This window comes from Cetorhinus maximus, chromosome 14, assembly GCF_964194155.1.
Source record: "Cetorhinus maximus chromosome 14, sCetMax3.hap1.1, whole genome shotgun sequence".
NCBI lineage: Eukaryota > Metazoa > Chordata > Chondrichthyes > Lamniformes > Cetorhinidae > Cetorhinus > Cetorhinus maximus.
In genome coordinates, this window is record NC_135892.1 from 17,741,557 (window position 1) to 17,766,806 (window position 25,250).

The window sequence follows — 25,250 nt, forward strand, 5'->3', positions numbered from 1 at the left end:
ACCACAACTGGATGAAAAAGGATGCAGGAGAGACACCTGAGGAAATGAAGACTTATCTTAAACAACAACATGGAAGAATAACAGAAGAAACTCAAGGCGACTCTGCTGAATGACGGAGTTCAAGATGAAGTGAGTGAGCTTCGCAAAGAAAAGGAAGACCCATTGAAAGACCTTCTCACACTACATGGATCCCTCAGGCCAAAGTTTGTACCTCTGGAAAATTACAAAGAGAAACAGGAAGAATTTAACGTCACTTGAACAAACTGAAGGACCAGTTGGAAGAGAAGATGCAGCAATGTTCAAGGTTCCAGGAGGAAGCCAACAGATACAAGAAAGAGACAGAGGAGCTGAAGAATCAGCTGAATGAAGCTAAAGAGGCTTTGAAAGAAAAAGTCATAGAACTTTCCAAGATGCGAGTCGATAATGAAATCATGGGTAGCTCAACTACTGAACTAAGACAAGTTGAGATTTCACCTGACAAAAGTCTGGCTGACAGTGAAGTCAAAAAGAAGGCCGAGACTAAATTCTTTGGTAGCAAGAAAAGACAATAAAAAGTGGGAATGTAAAAGTTAGCAGGCGAATCGTTGGAAGCTAAACTTGCTCGTTTCCTATGTCACTACAGAACAACCTCCCACACTACGACAGGTGCAACACCTGGGCCAGGATTTTTCATTGGTCGGGCGGGCTCGGCAGGAGCGGGCAGGGGTGGTGGGGAACCTGACTGCCGCCCGCGATCGGCTCAGCACCACCATTTTACGCGGGTGGGTAAATTAAGGCCCGCCCAGCATGGTACACGAGCGGTAGCGTTGAGCGCTACCTGTGCGGGAGGAGGAAGAGTTGGGTCCAGCGCTCTTTTGCGCATTGCTTGTGAAAGAGCATGTCAATCTACCTGAGGCACGGAGCTGTGTCACCTGAGATGGGACATGTTTTTTTTATATAATCATTATTAGCTTTAGGAAACCTCATCCACGTGCAGGATGAGGTTTCCTAAAAAACGTAAAGGCCACTTGGCCTTTTCACCTGCCCACCAACCGTTAGGTTGGACGGGCAGCCTAAAATTCATGATAATTACCTGTTTAATGGCCTTAATAGGCCTATCAATTATCAGCGGGTGCGCAGCCGACTCTGGCGTGTGCTCGCCGAACGAGATAACGCGAGACAGCGCGTTGACGTCGAGACGCACGCCTGACATCATCGCGTGTCATTTTACGTTCCGGCCTGTCGGGCCCGCCCCCGCACACCGAATGGAAAATTCTGCACCCTGCCGAATTATTGATGAGGGTTACAAGACTAAGCCCGATACTTGCCAATTTGGAGGGGAAGGTGGAGAAAAGTCGAGGGAACCAAAAAGCGACTCACGATTTGCATAGTCGTGAGCGACAGTTTACTGTTGGAGAAGCAGTTGTGTGTAAGGAATTTCGGTGGAGGACCGAGATGGTTACCTGGTAAAATAAGCTCTGTGATCGGACCATTGTCGAACCACGTGGAAGTGGAGGGCTGGATCACCCGTAAGCATGTGGATCATTTAAGAAGAAGGGAGGTACCCCAACAAAATGATTTTCTACTTGTAACCATTGTTGAACCTGTGGTTCCTGTTGAAGTTGCTCAAGCAAGGGACAGACATGCCCGATGTCTCTGTCGGAGCAGACGACGCTGAATTGCCTCTGCCTAATGAGGTACCTGATGTTAATGTGATTGAATGTGGTTCCTGCCAAAGAATGGGAAGCCGTGGAGCTACGACGTTCCACATGAATCAGGAAACTGCCTGAAAGACTAAACTTGTAATTTCATGACCTGTGTAAATATTGTAATGTTATGAGGTAAGTATCCTTATAAATACAAAATGCACAGAAAAGTTAAAGGGGAGGAATGTAGTAATTATAGTTTTGATAAACGTAGGACTGTAGCTTTAAGAACAATCCTGTGTTGTAAGATCACATGATTTGTGTAAAACAATGAGTTAGCAGTGCGGGGAACCTTTAGGAGAGAGTTCTTCTTTAGTTATAGAAATAGATGCACACGTGTAGCTGCTGATGCTGTCTTGTAAATAAAGCTCCTTGTTTCCAACAAGAAAGGTTGCCTGGAAAATCAACTCTTTATCAAAACTATTATTACTACAGGTTAGAAGGTAAAACCTGTTACGGTTCCAGGTGGGAAAGGAAAAGAGGCAAAAGGCATGAGGTACTATTATCCTCCTGACTTCTATCACAGATACTGTTAAGCACATCTGGTTTGGAAGAAGTCACAGAGCCTTGTATGTGGAAGTGATCTTCACATGAGTATGACTGGATTTACAGTAGGCTCTTTTGTCTTGTTTGTACAGCACTTTATTGGTCAGCGAGAGGAGTTTGAAACCACACGTGAGAGTATATTGGTATGGCTGACGGAGATGGACCTGCAGCTGACCAACATCGAGCACTTCTCTGAATGTGACGTACAAGCCAAAATCAAACAGCTAAAAGTAAGTCAAATAACTCGGCTCTTAAGGGGTGGCCTTCAGCCTGGACAGTAGCAAATTGTCACCCCGTTTGGCTCTCGAGGGGATTTATTTTCCCCCCGCTTCCTTATCATCTGAATATTAAGCAGCTGGCTGTGTTTGCTTTTTTCTTATTGGAGCACCAGATAAAACGGAATTAGTTTCCTTGGTCAACTCTATGGCCGAAATTTTCCAGCCCCTCACGCCGTCGGGATCTTCTGGCCCCGCTGATGTGAACGGAGATTTCAATGACTCGCCGGTCCTGCTGCGGGGGTGGGGGGGAGGAGGGGGCTGGAAAATTCCAGCCTATGAGTATGGTTCGCATCCACTCCAGAGAGGAGTGTCTCAACCGGTTTAGTAACCAAGAGAGGCAGTCCAGTCTTTATGATTTTAAAAATGTTAAATCTCAAGATTTTTTTTAAAAAGCTGTGTTCGCCCTTTCCCAAAACCTTCATGGCATCTAAACAAAATAATGAGGGGTCCTGAATTCATTGTCATATTCAAAAGTCTTAATCCCTGTAATGCTAAATACTGAAATATAATCTATCGTGGGCGGATTTGACCTTGGCTTATTTCTGGCTTATTTCTTGGTCTATAGTTTGCTTTTTTTGTCCTGATCCTGATTTTAACATCCTTCCAAAGCTCTGAGGCATTGCCTTGATTTCCAGGGAGAGAGGACACTGATTAGGACATCCCTTCAGGATGATGTGTCAATAACCGGTGGCAGTTTGTGGTGATTTATTTTGATATTAGTTTTCACTGTGGCCTAACTGTTGGCAAGGGGAAAACACAGCTTTGCCTCTCGTGTGATGTGTTGGACAATTAAATAAATCGCTTAAAACATTGAGTCAATGGTATTTCTGGCCTAGGTTGTGAAACAGAGTGAAGAGACAGGGGGCAGGATTTTGACCTCTGAAGTTGGGACACCGACATTGGGGTCACATGGGGTCACAACCCCACACTGTGGGGAGCCGTTACTTGACAGTAATTTCCCCCGAATTGCCCAATTATTGGTGAGAGTGGGCTCAATGTCCAATTAAGGACGGCAGCCAGGCTTTCAAAGCTGGAGGGCCAATAAGCTGTGGCTTACAGTTCAAGGAAGAGAGAGAGAGAGAGAGAGAGAGAAAGAGGGCACCTCTAGTTCGAGGCACTCCTGCTCCAAGTTCTTAAATTTAACTGTCTTCAGCAGCTGGGCCAATGTAGTGTAGGCGACACTCCTCCCCAGCACAGCCTACAACTGCAGGCAGGTCTGAAGGGCCCTCTGGATCACTGGACCTCCCCTAGTCTGCTGCCAGGTGGCCACCTCCAGCCAGCTGGCATTGTGCCCGATGCCTTTGGGAACACCGTGGCCAAGTGGAAAATTTCAGCCTCCTCTGACAATGTACCTTAATAGCTGAAGATCCTTATTTGGCTACCCGCTGTTTGTGGGTAGGTGGTTGCGCCAACCCCACCCCCCCACATTCCACCTCCTGGAAATAATGCCCACTCGCCCTTATCGGGGCCTAAAAATCCTGCCTAGGGTCTTCTGTATGGTGCACAAATTCTAAACCGAGTGCCGGAGAATATGTGTTAACCTTTAAGTGATGTCTGCCTCGGTCACACAAAGTGTCAGTTTATTTTTAAAAACCAAAACAGTTCACTAATGTCCTTTATGAAATAAAATTGTGAACCTCACCCAGTTTAGGTCTATTAATACAAACATATGAATTAGAAGCAGGAGTAGGCCATTCAGCCCCTCGAGCCAGGCTCCGCCATTCGGCCCCTCGAGCCAGGCTCCGCCATTCGGCCCTTGGAGCCAGGCTCCGCCATTTGGCCCCTGGAGCCAGCTCCGCCATTCGGCCCTTGGAGCCAGGCTCCGCCATTCGGCCCCTCGAGCCAGGCTCCGCCATTTGGCCCCTGGAGCCAGGCTCCGCCATTCGGCCCCTGGAGCCAGCTCCACCATTCGGCCCCTGGAGCCAGGCTCCGCCATTTGGCCCCTGGAGCCAGGCTCCGCCATTTGGCCCCTGGAGCCAGGCTCCGCCATTCGGCCCCTGGAGCCAGGCTCCGCCATTCGGCCCCTGGAGCCAGCTCCACCATTTGGCCCCTCGAGCCAGCTCCGCCATTCGGCCCCTCGAGCCAGGCTCCGCCATTCGGCCCCTCGAGCCAGCTCCGCCATTTGATAAGGTCATGGCTGATCTGATTGTGGCCTCAGCTTACTTCCTGTCTACCCCCTATACCCCTTAACTTCCTTGTCAGTCAAGAATCTGTCCAACTCCGCCTTAAAACACTCAGTGCCCCAGCCTCCACTGCTCTCTGGGGAAGGTAATTCCACAGACTAAGGACCCTCTGGGAGAAAAGATTCCTGCTCATCTCCATCTTCAATGGGAGACCCCTTATTTTTAAACTGTGCCCCCAAATTCCAGTTCTTTCCCATAAGGGAAAACACCCTCTTGGCATCCACCCTGTCAAGACCCTTCAGGGTCTTGCATGCTTCAATAAGACCCCCTCTCATTCTTCTAAACTCCAATGGATACAGGCCCAGCCAGTCCAACCTTTCCTCAAATGGCAATCACCCCCAGGTACCAGATGAGTGAACCTTACTGAACTGCTTCTAATGTAATTATATCCTTTCTTAAGTAAGGAGACCAAAACTGTACACGATACTATAGATACAGCCTCACCAACGCTCTGTACAACTGTAGCAGGACCTCTGTACTTTTATATTCCATTCCCCTTGCGATGAGCAACAACATTCCATTTGCCTTCCTAATCACTGGCTGCACCTTCATACTAACTTTCTGCATTTCAAATGACTCTGCTCCCACACCAATGTGGTTGACTATTTATTGCCCACCCACCCCCCCACCCCCGCCAAAGTAGCCTCACAAGCCACTCAGTTGTATGAAGTCACTCAAGAAGATGGCCCACCACCTTCTCGGGGAAACCAGGCATGGGTAATAAATACCAGCCAGCCTTGCCAGCAGTGCCCCACAACCCAAGAAGGAATTTTTAAAAAGTTACAAATCGCAATCACCAACCTATCAGAAGAGTGAAGTGTTCAACAAATGCCCCCAGGCAGCTCACAGGTAGCGTTAAGGTAAATGTAGATTTTGAGAATGTTTTATAAAGAGGGGAGATATAGGGAGGAAGATCTGGGAATTATTAGAGGTGAAGGTTCTGTCCCCGCTGTTGGGATGATGTGGGCCATCCTGATTCTGGGAATATGGAACAAGGGAATTGTTTTAATTGTTTAAAAGAACAGATCGGGTTAGAACCAGGCTTCTCTAACAAAAAATAAAAGCACCTCTGACTTTCAAATGTGGCTCATGTTCGAGAAATAAACCAGGAGACCATCGTTGGTCTTTGTAACTTCCCTTCCTTCACTGTGGCTGCTTCTGTCTCTGAGCACTGACTGGCCTCTTCCAATCTGCAGGCCTTCCAACAGGAGATATCCCTCAACATGAGCCGAATTAACCAACTCTTTGTCGACGGAGAGCAGCTTATTGAGAAGAATGAGCCTATGGACGCGGCAATAATCGAGGAAGAACTGGAGGAACTTCGCCGTTACTACCAGGAGGTCTTTGGTCGGGTAGATCGCTACTACAAGAAGCTGATGCAGCTTCCGGTACGTGTAACTGCAGTTCCCCATGCACATTTGCTGCTTTTCTCAACACTGTGCCAGTCCCCAACAACTGGCTTTCCACAATGCCTGACCCCATGGGGATTATTTCACTTTGCAGAAATTTATCACTGAATACTGGTAGGGATGCTCTGTTTCAAGGAGACTTTGAATGTATTAATTTGATGTTGTCCTGCTTTTCCCTTGTGTGATGACTTTTCAGCCGGAAGCAGTACAGTAATTTGTAATTTATTTAAAATGTCTGTGGAATTTGTAACTGTGTTTAAGAATGTTTGGAAAGGACTTTTAAGAGTTTGCATCAATTGTAATGTTCTTGGATAATAAGAAATAATGGTCCATGTGACCTGGCAACCCTTGACCTGAAAGCAGTACCAACAGGAAGGAGGTTAAGAAAGAAGCTGTGTGGCTGGCAGACACAAAGAGGAGCTACAAGCAGAGGAGCTGGAGGGTTTAGGCACAGAAGCAGGCACAAAGAGAAAGTAGACAGAGACAGAAAGAAGAACACACTGAATTCTTGTGAGGAGAAAGAGCAAATCTCAGGGAAGGTGCAGTTTTTTCTGTTTAGCAGGAGACCCGAGCTCTTGGAGGTACTGTGCGAGCTGGCTAGAAAGGGCAAAAACCTGGAAAGCTGTGTGAATAGCTCAGAGACGCTAAACAGCTTGGTGTTTTCCCAGAGGTGGCTAAACTATGAACCGGGTTGTTACTGGCTGGGTGGCTGAAAGGTATCTCTGGAAAGGCACACCATCAGGACTGTCATGGCCCAAGGGAGAGAAGCTTTGTAGAAGTGGGTCTTGGTGGCGATAATCCTACCTATGAAACTCAAAGGTGAAAGCTGTTGTCAGGTAGGTCTCCTGACCTATCCTGTGTTAATAGAGAATTGTTGTGGAACTGTGCCTCGTTTGCGCAGGGGATGGTGCGGCTGCTTGTGGCTACATAAGACATGTCTTTGTTGCATAGACTACGTAAAGTGAAATTTACCTTTATAGTTGAAGTATCATTTGCCTGTTAAGTCATGTTTAATTTGCATTGGTTCTGATTCATGATAAAGTAAAAGTTACAGAAGTTGAATTTTGTTGGTAATTTCTTCATTTGGAGGTTGTTTGGTAAATTCGATTATTTTAGCTTACGGTTCCCCCTTAGAGGTCGTAAAACTTGCCACAGTTGGTAGACAAATGGATTGAGTCATGTAATGGTGACTATATAATGTGGTGAAACATGGGGCAGAATCTGCTGCCTGTCGGGTGGGCCGCTTGGGAACTGGCACGGGTGGGCATGGAGCCGATCGTTGCCCACAATTGGCTGCGCGCCGCCATTTTATGTGGGCGGGCCAGTTAAGGCCCACCTCGCGTGACGCGCACCTGGAAGCACTACCTGTGCGGGCGGGGGGGAGGAGGGAGAGTCGGGTCTGTGCTCGTTCGTGCATGCGTGCCAAAGAGTGCAGAAATCTCCCTGAGTGTCACATGAGCTGAGACATGTTTATGAATTGTGAAAATTTTAAAACATTTATTTAATAAAACCTTCAAGTAACCTCATCCCGCCCATGGATAAAGTTTCCTGAAAAATGCGAAGGCCGCTTTGGCTCTTCATCTGCCCGCCAACCAATGTGGAGACATTTGTCCAGTTAACAGTTGATGCAGAGATTGTTTTGTACACTGTACACTGTAAATCTGTTACACTGAAGTAGTTGTCAGTAAAACCTTTGACTAAAGTCCAGATATTTGGAGCCTCATTCGATGGGCATTGGGGTATCAGAGTTGGTGCTGCAGCATCTTCTGTTACAGTGCCAGTTATCTGTGCTCCTATCGTTTGAGACTCCATGTTCTAAAATCTATCTTAACTAAGATATGTTCAGACTGTTCTGCTATGCTTTAGCCTTACGAACATATGAAATAGGAGCAGAAGTAGCCCATTCGGTCCCTCGAGCCTGCTCCGCCATTTAATAAGATCAAGGCTGATCTGTTTGTGTTTCGAGTTCCACATTCCCATCTACCCCCGAAAACCTTTGATTTCATTGCCTAACAAGAATCAATTTACCTCTGCTTTAAAAATATTCAATGACCCCCACCTCCACTGCCATCTGAGGCAGAGAGTTCCAAAGTCGCACAACCCTCTGGGAGAAAATATTTTTCATCATTTCTGTCCTAAAAGGGCGACCCCTAATTTTAAAACAGTGCTCCCTAGTTCTGGAGTCACCCACAAGAGGAAACATCCTTTCCACGTCCACCTTGTCAAGACCATTCAGGATCTTTTATATGTTAATCAAGTTACCCCTGACTCTCCTAAACTCTAGTGGAAACAAGTCCAGCCTGTCTAACCTTTCCTCATAAGACACCCGCTCATTCCAAGTATCAATCTAGTAAACCTCCTCTGAACTGCCTCCAATGTATTTACATGCTTCCTTAAACAAGGGGACCAAAACTGCACATAGTATTCGAGGTGCATTCTCACCAATGCCCTGTATAACGGAAGCATAACATCCTTACTTTTATGTTCAATTCCTTGTAATAAAGGACAGCATTCCTTTAGCCTTCTTAATTACTTGCTGTCCCTGCAAACTAACTTTTTGTGACTCATGTACTAGAACAACTAGATCCCTCTACACCTAGGAATTCTGCAGTCGCTCTCCATTTAAGTAATTTTCTGCTTTTTTATTCTTCCTGACAAAGTGAACAACTTCACATTTTCCCACATTGTACTCCATCTGCCAGATTTTTGCCCACTCAACTTATCTATATCTATCTGAAAACACTTTGTCTTCTTCACAACATATTTTCCTACCTATCTTTGCGTTGTCTGCAAATTTAACTACTATGCCTTTGCTCCCCTCATCTAAGCCATTAATGTAAATTACAAAAAGTTGAGGCCCCAGCACAGACCCCTGCGGGACTCCACTCGTCACATCCTGCCAATCAGAAAAAGGCTCATTTATGCATACTCTCTGTTTTCTGCCAGCCAGCCAATCTTCTATCAGTGTTAATATGTTACCCCCTACACTGAGTTTTTATTTTCCGCAATGACTTTTGATGTGGCACCTTATCAGATGCTTTCTGGAAATCCAAGTACAGTATGTTTACAGGCTGTCCTCTATCCACCGCACATGTTACTCTTTCAAAGATAAATTGGTTAAACATGATTTCCCTTTCATAAAACCATGATGACTCTTCCCGATTATCTTGTGTTTCTCTAAGTGCCCAGCTATAACCCCTTTAATGATCGACTCCAACACCTTCCCCACAACAGACGTCAGGCTAACTGGCCTATAGTTTCCTGTTTTTTGCCTCCCTCCCTTATTGAATAAAGGGGTTATATTTGCTAGTTTCCCATCTGATGGAACCTTTCAGAGTCTAGGGAATTTTGGAAACATAAGACCAATGCATCTAAGACCTCATTAACCACCTCTTTTAAGACCCTAGGGTGTAATCCATCAGGACCCGGACACTTGTCAGCCCACCGCTCCAACAATTTGCTCAGTTCCGTTTCCCTAGTGATTGTAATTCCACCAAGTTCCTCTCTCCCCTCCACCTCCCAGTTTACAGCTATTACTGGAACATGTTTTGTATCCTCTATAGTGAACACAGAAGAAAAATATATGTTCATTTCTTCCACCATTTCCTTATTATCTACTAATAACTCCCCATTCTCACTCTCTAAAGGACCAGCACTCACTTTACCTACTGTTTTCCTTGTTTGAATACCTATAGAAACTCTTGCTATCAATTTTTACATTTCTAGCTAGCTTCCTCTCATACTCTAATTTCTTTCTCCTGATTAACCTATTAGTTATTCCCTATCGTTCTTTATATTCTGAGCAATCATCTGACCTGCCACTCATCTTTGCCCAGTTATATGCATTTTCCTTAAGGTTGATGCTTTCCTTAACTTATTCTGAGTATTCTGAAATATCCCCTTAAATGTCTGCTACTTCTTCTCTATTGATCTGTTCCCTCGCCCAGTATCCCAGTTCACTTCAGCCTTGCTATATCTGAGCGTGGGTTAGGCTGTTAGAAGGTGTCCTGTCTATTCCCTCTGTTTGGATGCCAGCCCTGTTGCGATTGTCATGCATTCCTGATCCTTGCTCTTCTCTTCATCTCGCTGGAAAGCCTGTTAAACGCTCATCATCCTATGAAAATATGTCAGCAAATAAAGGATGTGACACAGTCCTATCTCACAGCACAATCAGCATTGGGGCTGATTTTCCCCAACCAATGTTCCCTGAGATCGGCACTCCTTGTTGGTAATCAGGGAATGCCCCCCTGTATCTCTGAGCAATATATATCTTCCCGATAATGCAGATTTTCACCACTTGGTTCATTGTTTAATGGTCTGATCTAAGCAACTGCAGGTTATTGGCCATGTGACCTGGTTACAATGTCAGCAGGCTGACTGCGTGTGTGTATCACTGTAAACCTGTGCACTGCTGCTATAGAACCATTGGGGATCAGTCGCTATCTCTAGCACTGGGTATATTTGTGGCTTGGCATCAACCTGCACTGCAGTTTTATATTACAATTCCAACAGTCTAAACGTGTCTGTGATCAGAAGGAAATATCTGCAGATGTCAGGGCTATTTATAGAGTGCATTCTGAGTGTTGGTATGCAACAAGTTGAGATGAGGTAAAGCAAAGCTGGGAATGAGCCCTTGACCAAAATGATGTAGGTGCCTCGTAACTCTCACCGGTTTCTACGTGTAATTATATATTCTCTAGACATGTCTACTTTTTACTGTATCAAGTTGTGCAAACAGCATTTTACGTAAAACATTTGTATTTATACTGGCGTTTAGATTGCCTGCACTCTGTCAAAGGGTGGCTGGGGGATGGGCTCTCTCCTTCACTGTTATGCGGTTTTTCACCGTGTCTGCTGCCTACCCCACATCATTCCATCCACTTAAGTGAACAAGAATTTCTAAAAGCTTAAACAGGAAAATTCAAGGCCTATATGCAAGCTGCACGTTGCTGTGTCGAGGTATCATACTGCATTAGGCTTGCAATGCTAACGTATTTTTTCCTCCCTCCTCCCAGACACACAGTGAGCCTCAAGGAGCTGCCAAAAAGTCAACAACTCTTCTTCCCGTCTCTCTCTTTTTCTCTCTCTCTCTCCTTCTCTCTTTCTCTCCCTCCCTTTCTCTCTTTTGATTTCATTCTCACTTTTTAAAAATCTTTCTCTCTGCCTGACTCCCACTTTGTCTCTTTTTATTACTGTTTCTCTCTCATTCACAAGTCACTGCGGCCTGCTCCTGTAGGCTTGTTGGCAGTCATGTTTGGAGCAGTTGCCTTGGGTGATGCATGCAGCAGAGAGACCAACTGAAGGAGGAACGTGCTAGAAATAAAAATTGCAACACAGGGAGAATGCCACCCTACAAAAAAATAAACAAAACCCTTGCTGTTGCTTAGTTTGTATGGATCCTTTCTTCTGTTCAGTCTTTTTGTTGTAGGCCATACTGAGTGTAAATGGTAATCTCTCAACTGTTCAATTCTGCACCGGGAATGAATGCCAAGAAGACCTCCCTTGACCTATAACAAGACAAATTAAATTTTTTTAAAATCCAAATACTGGAAATACCCAGCAGGTCCATCAAAATTGATGAAGAGAGAGGTCAAATTTACAGAGGATATATGGCACTGCAAGTGACCAATCAGTCCATGCTGGAATTCATGCTCCACTGAAGCCTCCTTCCATCTTTCCTCACCTAAATCTACTATCATTATTATCTCCCCTTCTCCCTCATATGCTTATCTAGCTTCCCCTTATATGCATCTACACTATTCGCTTAAACCACTCTTTGTGGTAGCGAGTTCCTCATTCTCACCACTGCAGGGTGAAGAAGTTTCTTCTGAATTTCCTATTGGATTTCTTGGAGACTATTTTATATTGATGGCCTCTCATTAGGCTCTTCCCCACAAGAGGAAACATTCTCCCTGTATCCACTCTATCAAAACCTGTCATAATTTTGAAGACCTCGATTAGTTTATCCCTCAGCCTTCTTTTTTTTCAAGAGAAAAGAGACCCGGCCTGTTGATCCTTTCCTGATACATATACCCATGCACTTCTGTTATCACCCTTGTAAGTTTTCCCTCCCCCCTCTCCAGTGCCTCTATATCCTTAGTTTAGACGTTTTGACAGAACGATCTGACAACAGAAATGTTGACCTTTTCCTTAGACAAACATTGGCTGACCTTAACCCCATGGTGCACTCACATTCTGTTCTCATCTCAGGTTCCACCAAGTCCAATGTGCAGAACCTTTTTCTCTGAGAGAAGGGTTGGGGGTGGGGGAGGGCAGTGGTCTAGGTGTAGTTGGCTGGAACACCCCTTGGGTTTGAGTTACCTGCAGCATCAGAATTGTGGATGCAGGCCTTTGCACAAAAAAAAAATGAAGCAAATATTTCCACATTTTAGGGTTCAGTGCTCGCTGCTCAGAACGCCACAGGATGGAGTTCCGGCCCCCAACCAACGTGATATATCGGTCTCTACCGAGTGCAGCATCCGAATCTGTCACTGGCCTGATCTTTGTTCCTGTTGTGGTGATTGTTCCAAACCATGGGGATCGCCCACTTCTGTAGTGCACCCATACAGAACGGAAAGGAAGAGGAACTTAGTACCACATGGAGTGGTCGAGGCACAAAATACCAATGCACTTACGAGGAAGCTAGAGAAGTACATGAGGGAGAAAGGGTGAGATGAAGTAAGGTGGGAGGAGGCTTGTGTGAAGCATAAACACTGGCATAGATCAGTAGGGCCAAATGGCCTGTTTCTGTACTGTAAAATTCCATGTTATAATATGCGAAGGGCAGATGTCACCTGTGTTTTGCGTGCAGTGTCCCTTTAGCTTTGCTTAAGTCTGGATGATTGTAGTTGCAGAGATCGTAATGGTTTCCCTTCTCTCCCCCTCTGTTTAGTTGACAGATGATGAGCTTGAGGTGTCTGACCGTGAAGTGGAAATGGACGATAACATAGAACTCTCCAGCATGCAGTGGCTCGACAGGGCTCCAGACAGTGCAGCAACCCCTCCGCTATCGCTGAGTAGGGGCCCAGGTCTGCAGCAGCCCAAGGACACCCGGTCGGGGCGTGATACCCCGGCCAGCGTGGACTCTATCCCCTTGGAGTGGGACCACGATTACGACCTGAGTCGAAACTTGGAGAGTGCCGTGTCACGAGCGCTGGAGGGTGCGGAGGAGGATGCGGGAGATGAGGACAGCGATTTCTACCTCAAAGGAGCAGCCGAAATCACCGGTGAGCTGCCGCAGAGAAAGCCGCCACGAGTGAGGGGGCGCCTGGGGGAGCGATGGAGCCCGAATGGGCAGTGGGCGTGGAGGGAAGTGTGCAGGTGTCTGGTGGGGGGGGTGGGAGGAGGTGAATGAGGGAGCTGGTGAGGTGGGAGCGAGGGAGGCTGGCGGAGGGATGGTGGTGTGGGGGAGTCATGCTGCAGTCGAGATTGGTGCCATCTTGTACCTGAGAACGCCATTGAAATATTTATTGGAATGAAATTCAAAATGTTAACTTATTGTTAATTGATTCCCTCTGCCTCATTAACTAACTGTTTGCTTCACCACAGGGATTGCTAGTCCAGTAGACTTGTTAGTGATTGAGAGGGACATTAACCCCCTCAAACGCTGCTTGTGACTCTGTGTTTGCCAAAAATGATGTCTTGAAAAGTGACTAGCAACAACAACAAAGAGGAGATAAAGAGTTACATATAGCGCCTTTTGCATCCTCACTTCACAGCCAGTGGGACTGTTCTGCCTGATTCAGTCCTTTTATACCACCCTTAAGTTTTTTCCGATGTGTTCTGGGGGATTGGGTGAATCAGTAGCTGGTGCCCATCACCTAAGCACCCTAAGAAGGCGGAGCCCACTTCAGGGAACTTTGAGTCAGCTTTGCTGTGCGACTGAAGCCATGTGTGGGCCCAGACCTGGTAAGGATGGCAGGTTTCCCTCCATGAAGGGAATTAGTAACCCAGTTGGATTTTTACGACAATCCGACAGCTGGCATTGGTTATTTGTTGCCAGCCTACGGATGACCAGATTTATCACCTTCAGTTTTGAATCCCGCCCCCTAACCACGAGGCTAATCAATGATTTTATACATTCAGAAATCGATCTTCTGCGTTTTCTATTAACGATTCACGAGTACTAGAAGAAGGCACTGAAAGATAACAAAGGAAATTGCATTTATATAGCTCCTTTCACAACCTTAGGATGCCCCACAAGTGCCTTACAGCCAATAAAGTACTAAAATCCCCCACTCAATAGGAGGATGGCAGTGTGACAGTCACAAAGTAGATGGGCTTGATTTTTTTCTGAATGGAGTGCGCTATTCACAAAGCTGCAGAGGGAGGAAGGTGGCTAAAGAGTTTGAATGGAAACACAGAATTCACAGGGCAGGAGGGCGGCCATTTTTGTCACACCCTTCTACTAGTGCCAGACTTATGGCTCCACTTTTATGAGGGAGAAGCAGTGGCCAGTGTAAACCGAGAGACGCTGACGCAAGGGAGGTGCTCTCTGAGAATGAGAGGGAAGCTAGTGGACAGGCAAGAAAATATAATTTCAAAAGGCTGATAGAAAATTAGCTTTTATCCCAAGGGAGCTGGAACAGAAAGGAGTGGAGGTTATGCTGTAATGTCTGTGGTCAGACATTATCTGGAATACTGCGTTCAATTCTGGGCATTGTATCTCAGAAAAGAAATATTGGCCTTGGAGGGAGTGCATCAGAAGTTCACCAGAATTATACTGGAGTTAAATGGTTTAAATTATGAGGACAGGTTGCATAGACTAGGCTTGTATTCCACTGTATATAGGGATGAAGGATGGATAGAGAGAAACTGTTTGCCCTATTGTGGTGAGAGGGAAGGGAGTTCAGGACACGGGAGCATTAACTTCAGATCAGAGCAAGGCCCTTCAATAGTGATGCCAGAGAGCACTTCTTCACTCAAAGGAAAGTGGAAATTTCGAACTCTGCCCCACCGCCAAAAGGCAGGGTGTTGATTGAAACTTTCATAACTGAGGTTGAAACATTTTTATTAGACAAAGGTAACAAGGGCGAAGGAACTGAGGTGGGTAGATGGGGAATGACACAAAGGGCTGAATGACCCACCCCCTGTTTCTGCGTTCCTTCCTAGAAGCAGGGCCAGTGTAGTGGCTGCGCAGGGTGTACAGTTTAAAAATGTCACGGCTGCGTTGAGGGTACACAACCAACGTGGGCAATCTGTAGCCTGAACCACCTTCAGAGGTTGCACGGCTTGAAGTGAGAGCCGGGTTGCCAACTCAGGTCGGACATATTCCAGAAGGTTCTATCACATGACCTCCACCCGTTCCACACCCACTCTCCTGCCATTGATTGGCCAAATGTCCATCCTTGCAGTACAAACTGTTTGCTTATCCGATTGGATGGTTCTTGACTATCAGGTAATATTCAGCCAAACAGCCTCACCACCCCCCGCCCAACCCCTAATATAACTGATAAATGAAGGTATTCAAAGAAGATGGCCCTATAATTTTTCTCCTGGGAAATTAATCTTTAATCCTGGAGGTTCCAGGGAAATTGGGGAGGGTTGAGGTTTAATTTTAGACACTGTTACATTGGTCGTTTAATTCCGATTCTGAGCACCAGGAGTGTAATAGTGTTAAATAAAGAGAGCCTGAACGCAGAAGGTAGGTTCCAAAAATCCAAATTCAGATGCTTTATAGTTAATTGTATCACTGTATCTTCAAGGATTGCTTCTCAAACTGCATAACCGGTCTGCACTCAGTACTCAGCGTTTTGTTTTAAGAATCACATGAAGGTCAGGTTTTTGACAAATGCTTGATGTGTCAGGCATGATGGATCCATCTGCCGACATTACGAAGAGCATAGCGGGTGAGGGGGGGCGAGAATGGCCATCACCCTATACTGATTGTGTAGCTGTTGAAATTGTACTCTTATTTTCACAGATGTAGTGATCCCAGAAAGCCCCGAGGCCTATCTAAAACTGACAGAAAGTACATTGAGATCCACTGGTAGGCATTCAACGATCCAAGCATGTTCTGGCTCACAACATCAAACCCTACCCTTAGTCATCCATCTTAACACTGACCTTGCATCACCCCTACCTGACCTCTCACTTGTTTGTGAAACGCAAATCCAACTCTGAACTGATTAACCTCTGGCTAACCCTGTTGAACCTCTTGGGCCAGTCTAGTGGCCAGTGCATGCTCACCCACTTGGGGGTTTGGCGTCGGCCTTGTACAGGTAGGTATTGGTTAGTTAGAGTTGCATGCACCTCACTGTCTAGTTCTGCAGTGCCATGAGCGCTGGGCTGAGGCTTGGGCAGCCACACGACTGAGCACCAAGCTTCAATTCCTTCAGCATCGATTGAATTTGCACGTGATTGTGATTCGTTAGCAGCAGCCGGTTCATTGAGGCCGAGATCCCTTCGTTCACTCGACTTTGTCTCCCGTCTCCAGCAGGGGAGCCCGGCCACTTGGAGACACAAATCCGCCAGCTGGACAAAGCCCTGGACAGCAGCCGATACCACCTGCAACAAACGGAAAATGCCATCCGCAGCAAGACGCCCACAGGCCCTGAGTTGGACTCCAGCTACTGGGGATATGTGAGTCCTTTGTCTGGGGCTCGGGTGGGGTGGCGACAGGGTGGATGGGGGTGGCGGTGGGGAGGGGGTCTCGTTCACCATGACTGTGGGTTGGAGAACCGGGCTCCAATGTCACAAACCTGTCTTCAGCCCAGAGGAGATGGAATAAATCCTTTATAACCTGAATAAATTTATAGATGATTGTTACTCATGTGTATGCAGCTCAGGAAGGATTTGAAACTGGGGCACACGTTGGTTTGTTGGTAAAAACTGTGGAGCTTCCCATCATGGGCACAGGACGAAGCCATTCAGCCCCACAGGCTTAGTTCGCCATTTAGTTCAGTCCTGGTTGATCCACTCCATTTAGCTGCCATGGTTCTATAACCCATAATAACTTTTTGCCTAACAAAAATCCAGCAATTTTGGTTTGAAATTGTCAATTGACCCCTAGCCTCAATAGATTTTTTGATGAGAGTTCTAGATTTTTACTACCATTTGCATAAAGACGCGTTTCCTGACATCACCCCTGAACGGCCTGGCTCCAATTTTAATGTTATACCCCCTTGTTCGGGAGTCCCCCACCAGAGGAAACAGGGTAGGTAGGAACAATGGGCGGGGGCAACAGACTTTTGGATGGTCCATCAAATGATCTGTCCGCCCGCTATGATTCCCGCGTCAGGCAGGACCAGAAAATTTAGTCCAATATCTTTTGATCATCTTCTTAGATCATCCCTTAACCTTTATACTCAAGCGAATACAAGCCTATCTTATGCAACCAGTCTTTTAATTTAACCCTTTTAGTCCTGATATTCTATTGAATCTGTACAGCATTCCCTCCAAGGCCAATATATCCTTCCTGTGTGCAGTGCCCAAAACTGAACACAGCAGTTTTTTTTAATGGAAGAAAAGCCCTTTGTCTCAATATCCATGATCCTTCTGCCATTTGACCGATTGGGAATCTGTTAGAAACACGATCTCGGTCTGGCCTTAAGATGGGGATTCCCATCAGGCTGTTGGGTACGAGGCCTCTGCCGATATCTCGCTGTGTGACCTGTGTAAAGGGGAGTGCGGCCAGTGAGGGCACAGACCCAGCCCTCAGTGAGACGGCAGAATGCAGTTATCTAGTTATCTATGGGAACCAGATGTTCTTCCTGGTAGGTTAGGGGCAGGGAGGTCGTGGGGGTGGGTGGGGTGTGAAGTGACTGGATCCTCCCGCCCCTTTAGCCAGCGAGCATCCTAGAAATGCCTCGAGTGGCATGGTCAGCCTGCCTTTGGTGAGATTTTGAGGAGCCTGCCCGCCGCTGCACTGGTGCCAGTGTCTGAGGATCCCATCGGAATCACCTCGGCAATTAATCCAGCATTTTTACGTTTAGCTCATTCTGGTGACATGGGCGTTGCTGGCAGTCATTGCCCAACCCCAGCTGTCCTGAGAAGGTGGGAGCAGCTGCTGCCTTAAACCGCAGGTAGTGAGTTAGAAACAGCTGAGTAGACCTCTTCAAAGGGGAATTAAAAGTCAGCGTTGGTGTGGAAGTTGGAGTCATGTTGAGCCGGGTAAGGACAACAAGTTTAGTTCCCTGAAAGACATCAGTTGACCAGTTGAGTTTATACGATAGCATCAAGCATCTTCATGGTCACTTTTGATACCAGCTTTTTATTTCCAGGTCCCTTTTTTAAACTAAATTCAAATACCCATTTTATTTCATGGGATTCCTGTGTTTTAAGGGGTGAAACCCATGCCTCCATCCATTTTTCCACAAGAAATGTAAACCAATGTTTCTGATGATTTCTGTTCCATTGCGGTAGCTGTAAATGATGGATCTAATTAAATGGGGGAACAGGTTTGAGGGGCTGAATGGCCTATTCCTGTTCCAGTCCTCCATTAACAAGGTGAAGGGAGGGGCAAATATAGGGAATCCACACCTTGATTTCTCAAAACGTGGGTTTTCATGGGTAACCAGGAGCTGCTGTTCTAAACTAAATGGTTGCATTGGGTTTGATTCATGTGGTCAAAGCCCTGTATAAGTTCTAAGATAAGAGCAAAATACCGCGGATGCTGGAAATATGAAAGAAAAATAGAAAATGCTGGAAAAGCTCAGCAGGTCTAACAGCATCTGTGGAGAAAAAAAAAAGAGTTAACGTTTCGAGTCCGTATGATTCTTCTTCAGAGCTGTCTGAAGAAGCGTCATCAGGACTCGAAACGTTAACTTTGTGTTTTTTTCTCCACAGGTGCTGTTAGACCTGCTGAGCTTTTCCAGCATTTTCTGTTTTTGTCCCTGTATACGTTCTGTTATCTTTGCTTTGTTTTCTGTGTAAATTAAATGCTGCGGCTGGTTGGTTGGTCATCAGCTCCACCAACAAGAGGTGTTGTGCTCTGTTGGCTAAGGATTTGCCCAACGCACCACGGCTGCCTGTTGAAGTCCCGCATCTGCTCAATCTTCCCCCACCCCTGTTCCGTTCCTCAGATGAAGCTGTTATCGGAATGCCGCGGTAGCATTGAGACAGTGAAAAGGGTGGGACATAAACTCAAAGAGGAGGAGGACAAGCTATCCGGCTTAATCAACCTAACTAGCACAGAGACACAGACTTCAGGTGAGTGATTGCTGATTTAATTATTGCAAGTCGGCGTCAGTTCCACAGTACAGCACACGTCTAATTTTGAAGCATAACTGCATGCTTGGGAGGAACTTTGGACTCTGGTTCCCAAAGCTCTCCACCACTAGGGGTTTTCTTCACCTCCTATCTGGGCCTGTTGTAGATGAACTGGTTGATTTTGATTGCTGTGGTTAGGCAAGGACTCCATTATCATCGCAATACATTAATACCAGAATGGTCAACGGTGAACTGGATGGACCTTGAAGAAAGGCTTCTAAACATGATATTTATAACTCATGGTCATGTGTCAGAATGGTTCCTCAGGTTCGTAAAGTCAAGACAGACCACATTTCTGTTCAGTGTTTAATTTCAGCGCCCTCTTTATTGGATTAATGAACTGTAAAGAATTACATGGAATCTACGGCACAGAGACAGGCTGTTTGGCCCAAATAGTCTAAGCAGCATACAAACCTCCTTTCACCCAACTTAATCTCACCCTATCAGCATATCTGCAGCCTGTTGGAGGTGGGGCAGTGAATGGTTCTGTTTGAATGTTAAGTATACCAAAGTGTAACTGGCCTGCATTCCCTTCTAGTTCTAGTGCTCCAAAATGGCCACAATCAGGTGGTGAGGTAGATAGGCTGAATATCCTTCCTGCTCTGTGCTTAAACAGCTGTACTGTTTGGGAATTAAGCAACAATATTTCCCTACTAAACGAATGAAGAGAGGCCTCACAAATCCCGCAGACGTTGGAAATCTGAAACAAAGAGGGAAAATTCTGGAAATACTCAGCAGGTTTGGCAGCAGGTTTTAGGTTGGTGACCATTTCCTCAAAATGGCCATTTTCACCTGCCTCATCCTTTGAACATTCGCTGCTAGATCACCACAGGATTGCGAAAATGAAGTAAGCTCAACATCGAAAGTTTGGGCTACATCTTGTAAATTGCATCCAGTGAGTGCGCAAGAATCGAAATATTCACACAAGGTAATGAAAACACACCTGTGTGCAACAGCTGTCGCTGAGGGTGGATCCTCAACACAGCTGGAATTTGAGCCACCATGAATTTGAACAGGAGAATGTATATTTGAATGGGGTTGGGGATGGTGGGGGCAGTAATGCAGGTCTTTGAGATAATGAATGTAGACCCCAGCCGGTGTGGAACACATTCATTTTATATCACATTGGAATTATTGGAATATAACTTGGGCAGATTCTACACCAAGTTTGACCAGGTTACTTATTTAACCGCCTGGGCTTCCTGCCATTCAACACCTGTTTGGAGTGGGCACTGAGTGGTGATATGTAGACAAGCCCCTGGCTTAAAACACCCAGGGCCTGAAATTTCAGTAATGGGTGACTTTCACACTTGCCCTGTCCCTGCCAGCCCCATAACTCACTCAGATTTATAATCCATGTACTATTTCTCTAACTATAGTTAATTGATAAATGGATCCCAAGCCAGATGGTGAAGTATGAAACTGGATACAAATCTTTTTCTTGATAGTTTATTTATTTACAGAATTCAGCATTATATGCGTCTGACCCCTAGCTACTAACCCAGTGTCCCAGCAGTATCTCTTTATAAGTACTCTAGGCACTTTAATAAACAATGCCCTTCACTTGTGTACCTTAGCAATAGAATTAACCTACCATTAACATCAATAACAGTGATGATTATCAGGAAGAAACTGAAATAGACTGCTGCCAATTCACCTCCCTGATATTCATCTAAACTCTTTGTGTGATAATGAAATCTGTAGGACACTTGGTCCTATGTGAGGCTAAATGCTTCACTAATATTACTATGTAACGTGGGGAGGAGTTCAAAGTTCGGCTATAAGAAGGATGCTGCACGTTAGTGTAATTTGAACTAATCCTGCAGATGATTGATCAGAATTGCTCAGCCGGCAGACCTGAGCTGACTTGTTACAGAGCTCTGTTGTTCCACTGTGCAGGTGTGATCGAACGCTGGGAGCTGATCCAAGCCCAGGCTCTCAACAAGGAGCTGAGAATGAAACAGAACCTTCAGCAGTGGCAGCAGTTCAACTCTGACCTGGACAGCATCTGGGAGTGGCTGAGTGAGACCGAGGAAGAGCTGGAGCACCTCAGCAAGCTGGACGTCAGCACAGATATCCAGACCATAGAACTGCGCATTAAAAAGCTCAAAGTATGTCCCAACTTTCTCCTCTGTTGAGCTACAAAGTGATAGAGGCCCATCATTCCCATAATAAACGAGACAATATTCTCCCCATCGCCAAGACTGCCTCCCTCCACCTCCATACTATTGTCAGTCTCTGCCCCAGCTCATCTGCTGTTAAAACCCTCCCCCATGCTATTTCCAGACTCAACTATTTTGATGCTGACTTGGCCAGCCTCCCACTTTGCACCCTCCACAAACTTCAGTTCATTCATAACTCTGCTGCCCATATACAAACTTGCACCAAGTCCCATTCACCCGCCAGCCCTGTGCTCGCTGATCTAAATTGGCTCCATTTCCAGCAGTGCCTTGACTTTTAAAGATATCCTCCTTCTGTTCTAATCCCTCCATGGTCTCACCCTTCCCTAACTCTGGCAACGTCTTCCGGCCCTCCAAGACCTCCTCCAATTCTGGCCTCTTCCACATTTCCTGCTCTCTTTGTTCCACCATTGGCAGCTGTGCATAAATCGGCACACTCCCCCGTGTATTAGGATTTTGGGTGTGGGAGTCAGCACACCCATGTACTCTAATCCCTGTAGGGATGTGAGAGCTGAGATTAGGAGGTGACATTGTGGCCTTGTTTTGGAGTGTACCATACAGCTCAGAATATTTACTACAGAGATGGACATGTGCCAAATGTAATGATGGGTACAGACCTTAACAGGAGTCTGGCCCTTAGTGTACGTTCACTAGTCCTGTACCATCCAAGATGGAGAATTGACACTAGTCTGTGCTATGATCCTGTCCCAGTCCCAAGCTCCTCCCAGTGTGTTGGTGACTTTACCCTGGTACCTTGCTTGGTCTGACCTGGCATTGGTCTAGTAATTTAACTGACATCCGGCCAGCGAGCAGCAGATGGTGTTTTGGTGGCTTAATTTAAAAAAAAAATATTCAATCAAGAAAATGGGACCACTAACGTCACTGGTAAATTTGCGTGCTGTGAAGTGGAACACTCCCATTGTAGTCCAGCTCTGTGTGAACGAGTAGATACCAATGTGATCAATCACCTCTATCACAACATCTCATCACTGATGTACATAGAGTTTGAAACACTGTGGACTTGGGACAGAGCCAAAGGGTCATTACATTTTTACCTTTAAATAGACACAGCCACAGATCAGTACTGATGCGTGAAGTGCATTTTGCAAAGAAGTCTATCCAGAAATTGCTGAATAGTCCAAACAACACAAGTAATTTATACCTCAGTAAGATGAAATTGAATATTAAATTTGGATTTATATGAAGTTCCACATCATCTTGTATGATGAGATTATTGATTGGACCAAGCTTGTATACAAACCATTTTTGACTGGTCACCACAAAAAACGTTCTGTATTTGGTAAGTCAGTTGACTGTTTTAATTGTAATTCACAGTGATGGTTTTCTTGGCACTTTTTCGAGGGGTTAATTTTATTTGGATTGGTTGAAGGATAGGAGTTGCTGGGAGAGGCAAAACCAAGATACTGCCCCCAGTGGTAGAGAGGTGTGACTGCAGAGTAACACATTTACATTGGGCATTTGCATCATATTAAATTCAGCAATGATAACTTGCATTTATAAAGCAGCTTTAATGTACAAAAAAGGCCCAAGGTACTTTACAGAGTCGCAGTTGAAAAATTGGATGCTGAGCCAAAGGAGATATTGGGAGGGGAAGACCAAAAGCTTAGACAAAGGGATGGGTTTTAAGGAGAGTGTTAGATTTGGGAAGCAGAGAAATAGAGGACCTGGGGCACACAAAACTGAAACATTCAGCACCACTTCTGGCCGGAGGCTGTAATTACAATGTGACAAGTTTACATAGGCAGATTCCTTTATAAGTGTTGACAGATCAATGGCGAAAGTTGGCAGAGGAAATGTGGGCAGATGTAAAATTTTTAAAATTTAAATGATGTATATTTTATTCCCTCTCCCAGTCATAATCAGCCTTGATAACATCTTGCGCTAATGGAAGGAGATCGGACTGTGGGATGCTTATATCCTCCATTCACTCAGTGGAGTGATGAAGGTGGCGGCTCAGCCACCTGTTCCGGAGATGAACGCGGTCACTTTCAGGTTGTTTCCTTGTGTCTGTTTCAGGAGCTGCAAAAGGCAGTTGACAACCGCAAAGCCATCATCTTGTCCATAAACCTGTGTAGTGCCGAGTTCACCCAGTCGGACACTAGTGACGCACTGGAACTCCGGGAGCGCTTGAGTCAGATGAACAAGCGGTGGGACCGGGTTGGCAGCCTGCTGGAGGATTGGCGGAGCACTCTTCAGGATGCCCTCATGCAGTGCCACGTGAGTAATACTGTGGGGGACCCCCACAGAGCTTATTAGCAAAGTTGCACATCATCTCATTTCTTCTGGACAAGAGTCTTGGACCAAAATAAGGTGTGTGATCATGAAGGGTACCAAACAACTTTGTTTAACCCAACAAATACAATCTACAGATCCCAAGGAAGGACAGGAGGTTAGGTTGTTGACACTCACTGTGTAGTTTCTTCATACTTTTTTCAAAAATACAGCCCTAATTGTTGAACAAGTGCTGTGAAGAGATGTAACTCATTAATACCTTGTGCGATGTACTTGAGTAACAAAGAAAAAAATAATTTGCATTTCTGTAACAACGTTCATGACCACAGGATGCCCCAAAGCACTTTACAACCAATGTGATGCTTTGAAGTGTAGTCATTGTCGTAATGCAGGGAAATACGGCATCCAGTTTTTGCGCAGCAACCTCACAGAACCGGTAATAACCTGACCAGATAACCCGTATCATTGCTGTTGGCTGAGGAAATAATGTTTGCCAGCACTCTGGGGAAAACCCCCCCAGCTCCTCATCAAACAGTGCAGCTTTTGCATTAACCTCCGAGGGCAGACGGGGCCTCATTTAACTTCTCGCCAAAAGATGGCACCTCTGACAGTGCTACAGTCCCTCAGCACTGTACTGGGACTGCCAGCGTAGATGATGTGCTCAAATATGTAGAGTGTGGCCTGAAGCCCCGACTCTCTGTGTCGGGTGTATTAGCGCTGAGTTGAGACGGCCGCCTGGATAGCAGGTTGCTGGCGTTGTTGCTATGTGAGCTTCCTGGTGCTTGGAACTGGCAGATGTGCTGTAACCCATCTGGGGTTGGCTTTCCCTTTCTGTGCCCGCAGGATTTCCACGAGATGAGCCACGGCCTACTGCTCTGGCTGGAGAACATAGACAGAAGGAGGAATGAAATTCTCCCCATCGACCCCAACCTGGATTCGGACACCCTGCAGGACCATCACAAGACATTGATGGTGAGAGCTACATTGGAATCTCATCCTCTGCTATTAATTTCTTTCATATATCATTGTTCTTTATGGATCGACTTAACTCTCGTGTCCAGTGAGAGGAGGGAGTATGATGTTAAGGATTGGAGGGACAGAGGATAATGTGAAGTAAAATGGAGTTTCCTGAAATTTAGCCCCTTTTCACCTTCCTGCATGGGTTGATGTTCAGCAGCAAACCTGAAGCACAAATTGCATAGCACTAGATATCCCATGCACACCCAACCTTAGACCATACCCATTGTTAATAACTTAATCTTTTTAAAATCCTTTCTCCTGCAACACAGCCAATCTCAATTCAATCCTCATACATCTCCATCTGCATCCCCATTTCCAGAAGTTCACCCCCCCCCCCCCGCCAACAATAGCGATCAGGAGTGAGATCCTAGCTGAACGCCTTCCCCCTTTTTCTGGTCCCCCCACTCCCTTCTCTCTAGCACTGGGGACCGTAGCCCCCAGGAGGGGAGCAGCGCTCCAACCAGCTAACCTAACAAAGACAGAGGGT

General features: G+C 45.9%; 1 protein-coding gene across 2 annotated transcripts in view; it reads left to right on the forward strand.

The window, feature by feature from the left end:
- The window catches only part of syne1b (spectrin repeat containing, nuclear envelope 1b), a 447,660-nt gene that overhangs the window by 404,803 nt on the left and 17,607 nt on the right, over window positions 1-25,250 (forward strand). For both annotated transcript variants that reach the window (XM_078556589.1, XM_078556588.1), the window contains 9 exons: window positions 2,324-2,461; window positions 5,889-6,080; window positions 12,994-13,327; window positions 16,024-16,089; window positions 16,537-16,682; window positions 19,124-19,250; window positions 21,210-21,421; window positions 23,528-23,728; window positions 24,587-24,715. In XM_078556589.1, the coding sequence (XP_078412715.1) occupies window positions 2,324-2,461; window positions 5,889-6,080; window positions 12,994-13,327; window positions 16,024-16,089; window positions 16,537-16,682; window positions 19,124-19,250; window positions 21,210-21,421; window positions 23,528-23,728; window positions 24,587-24,715 (1,545 nt within the window). The remainder of the gene's footprint in view (window positions 1-2,323; window positions 2,462-5,888; window positions 6,081-12,993; window positions 13,328-16,023; window positions 16,090-16,536; window positions 16,683-19,123; window positions 19,251-21,209; window positions 21,422-23,527; window positions 23,729-24,586; window positions 24,716-25,250) is intronic.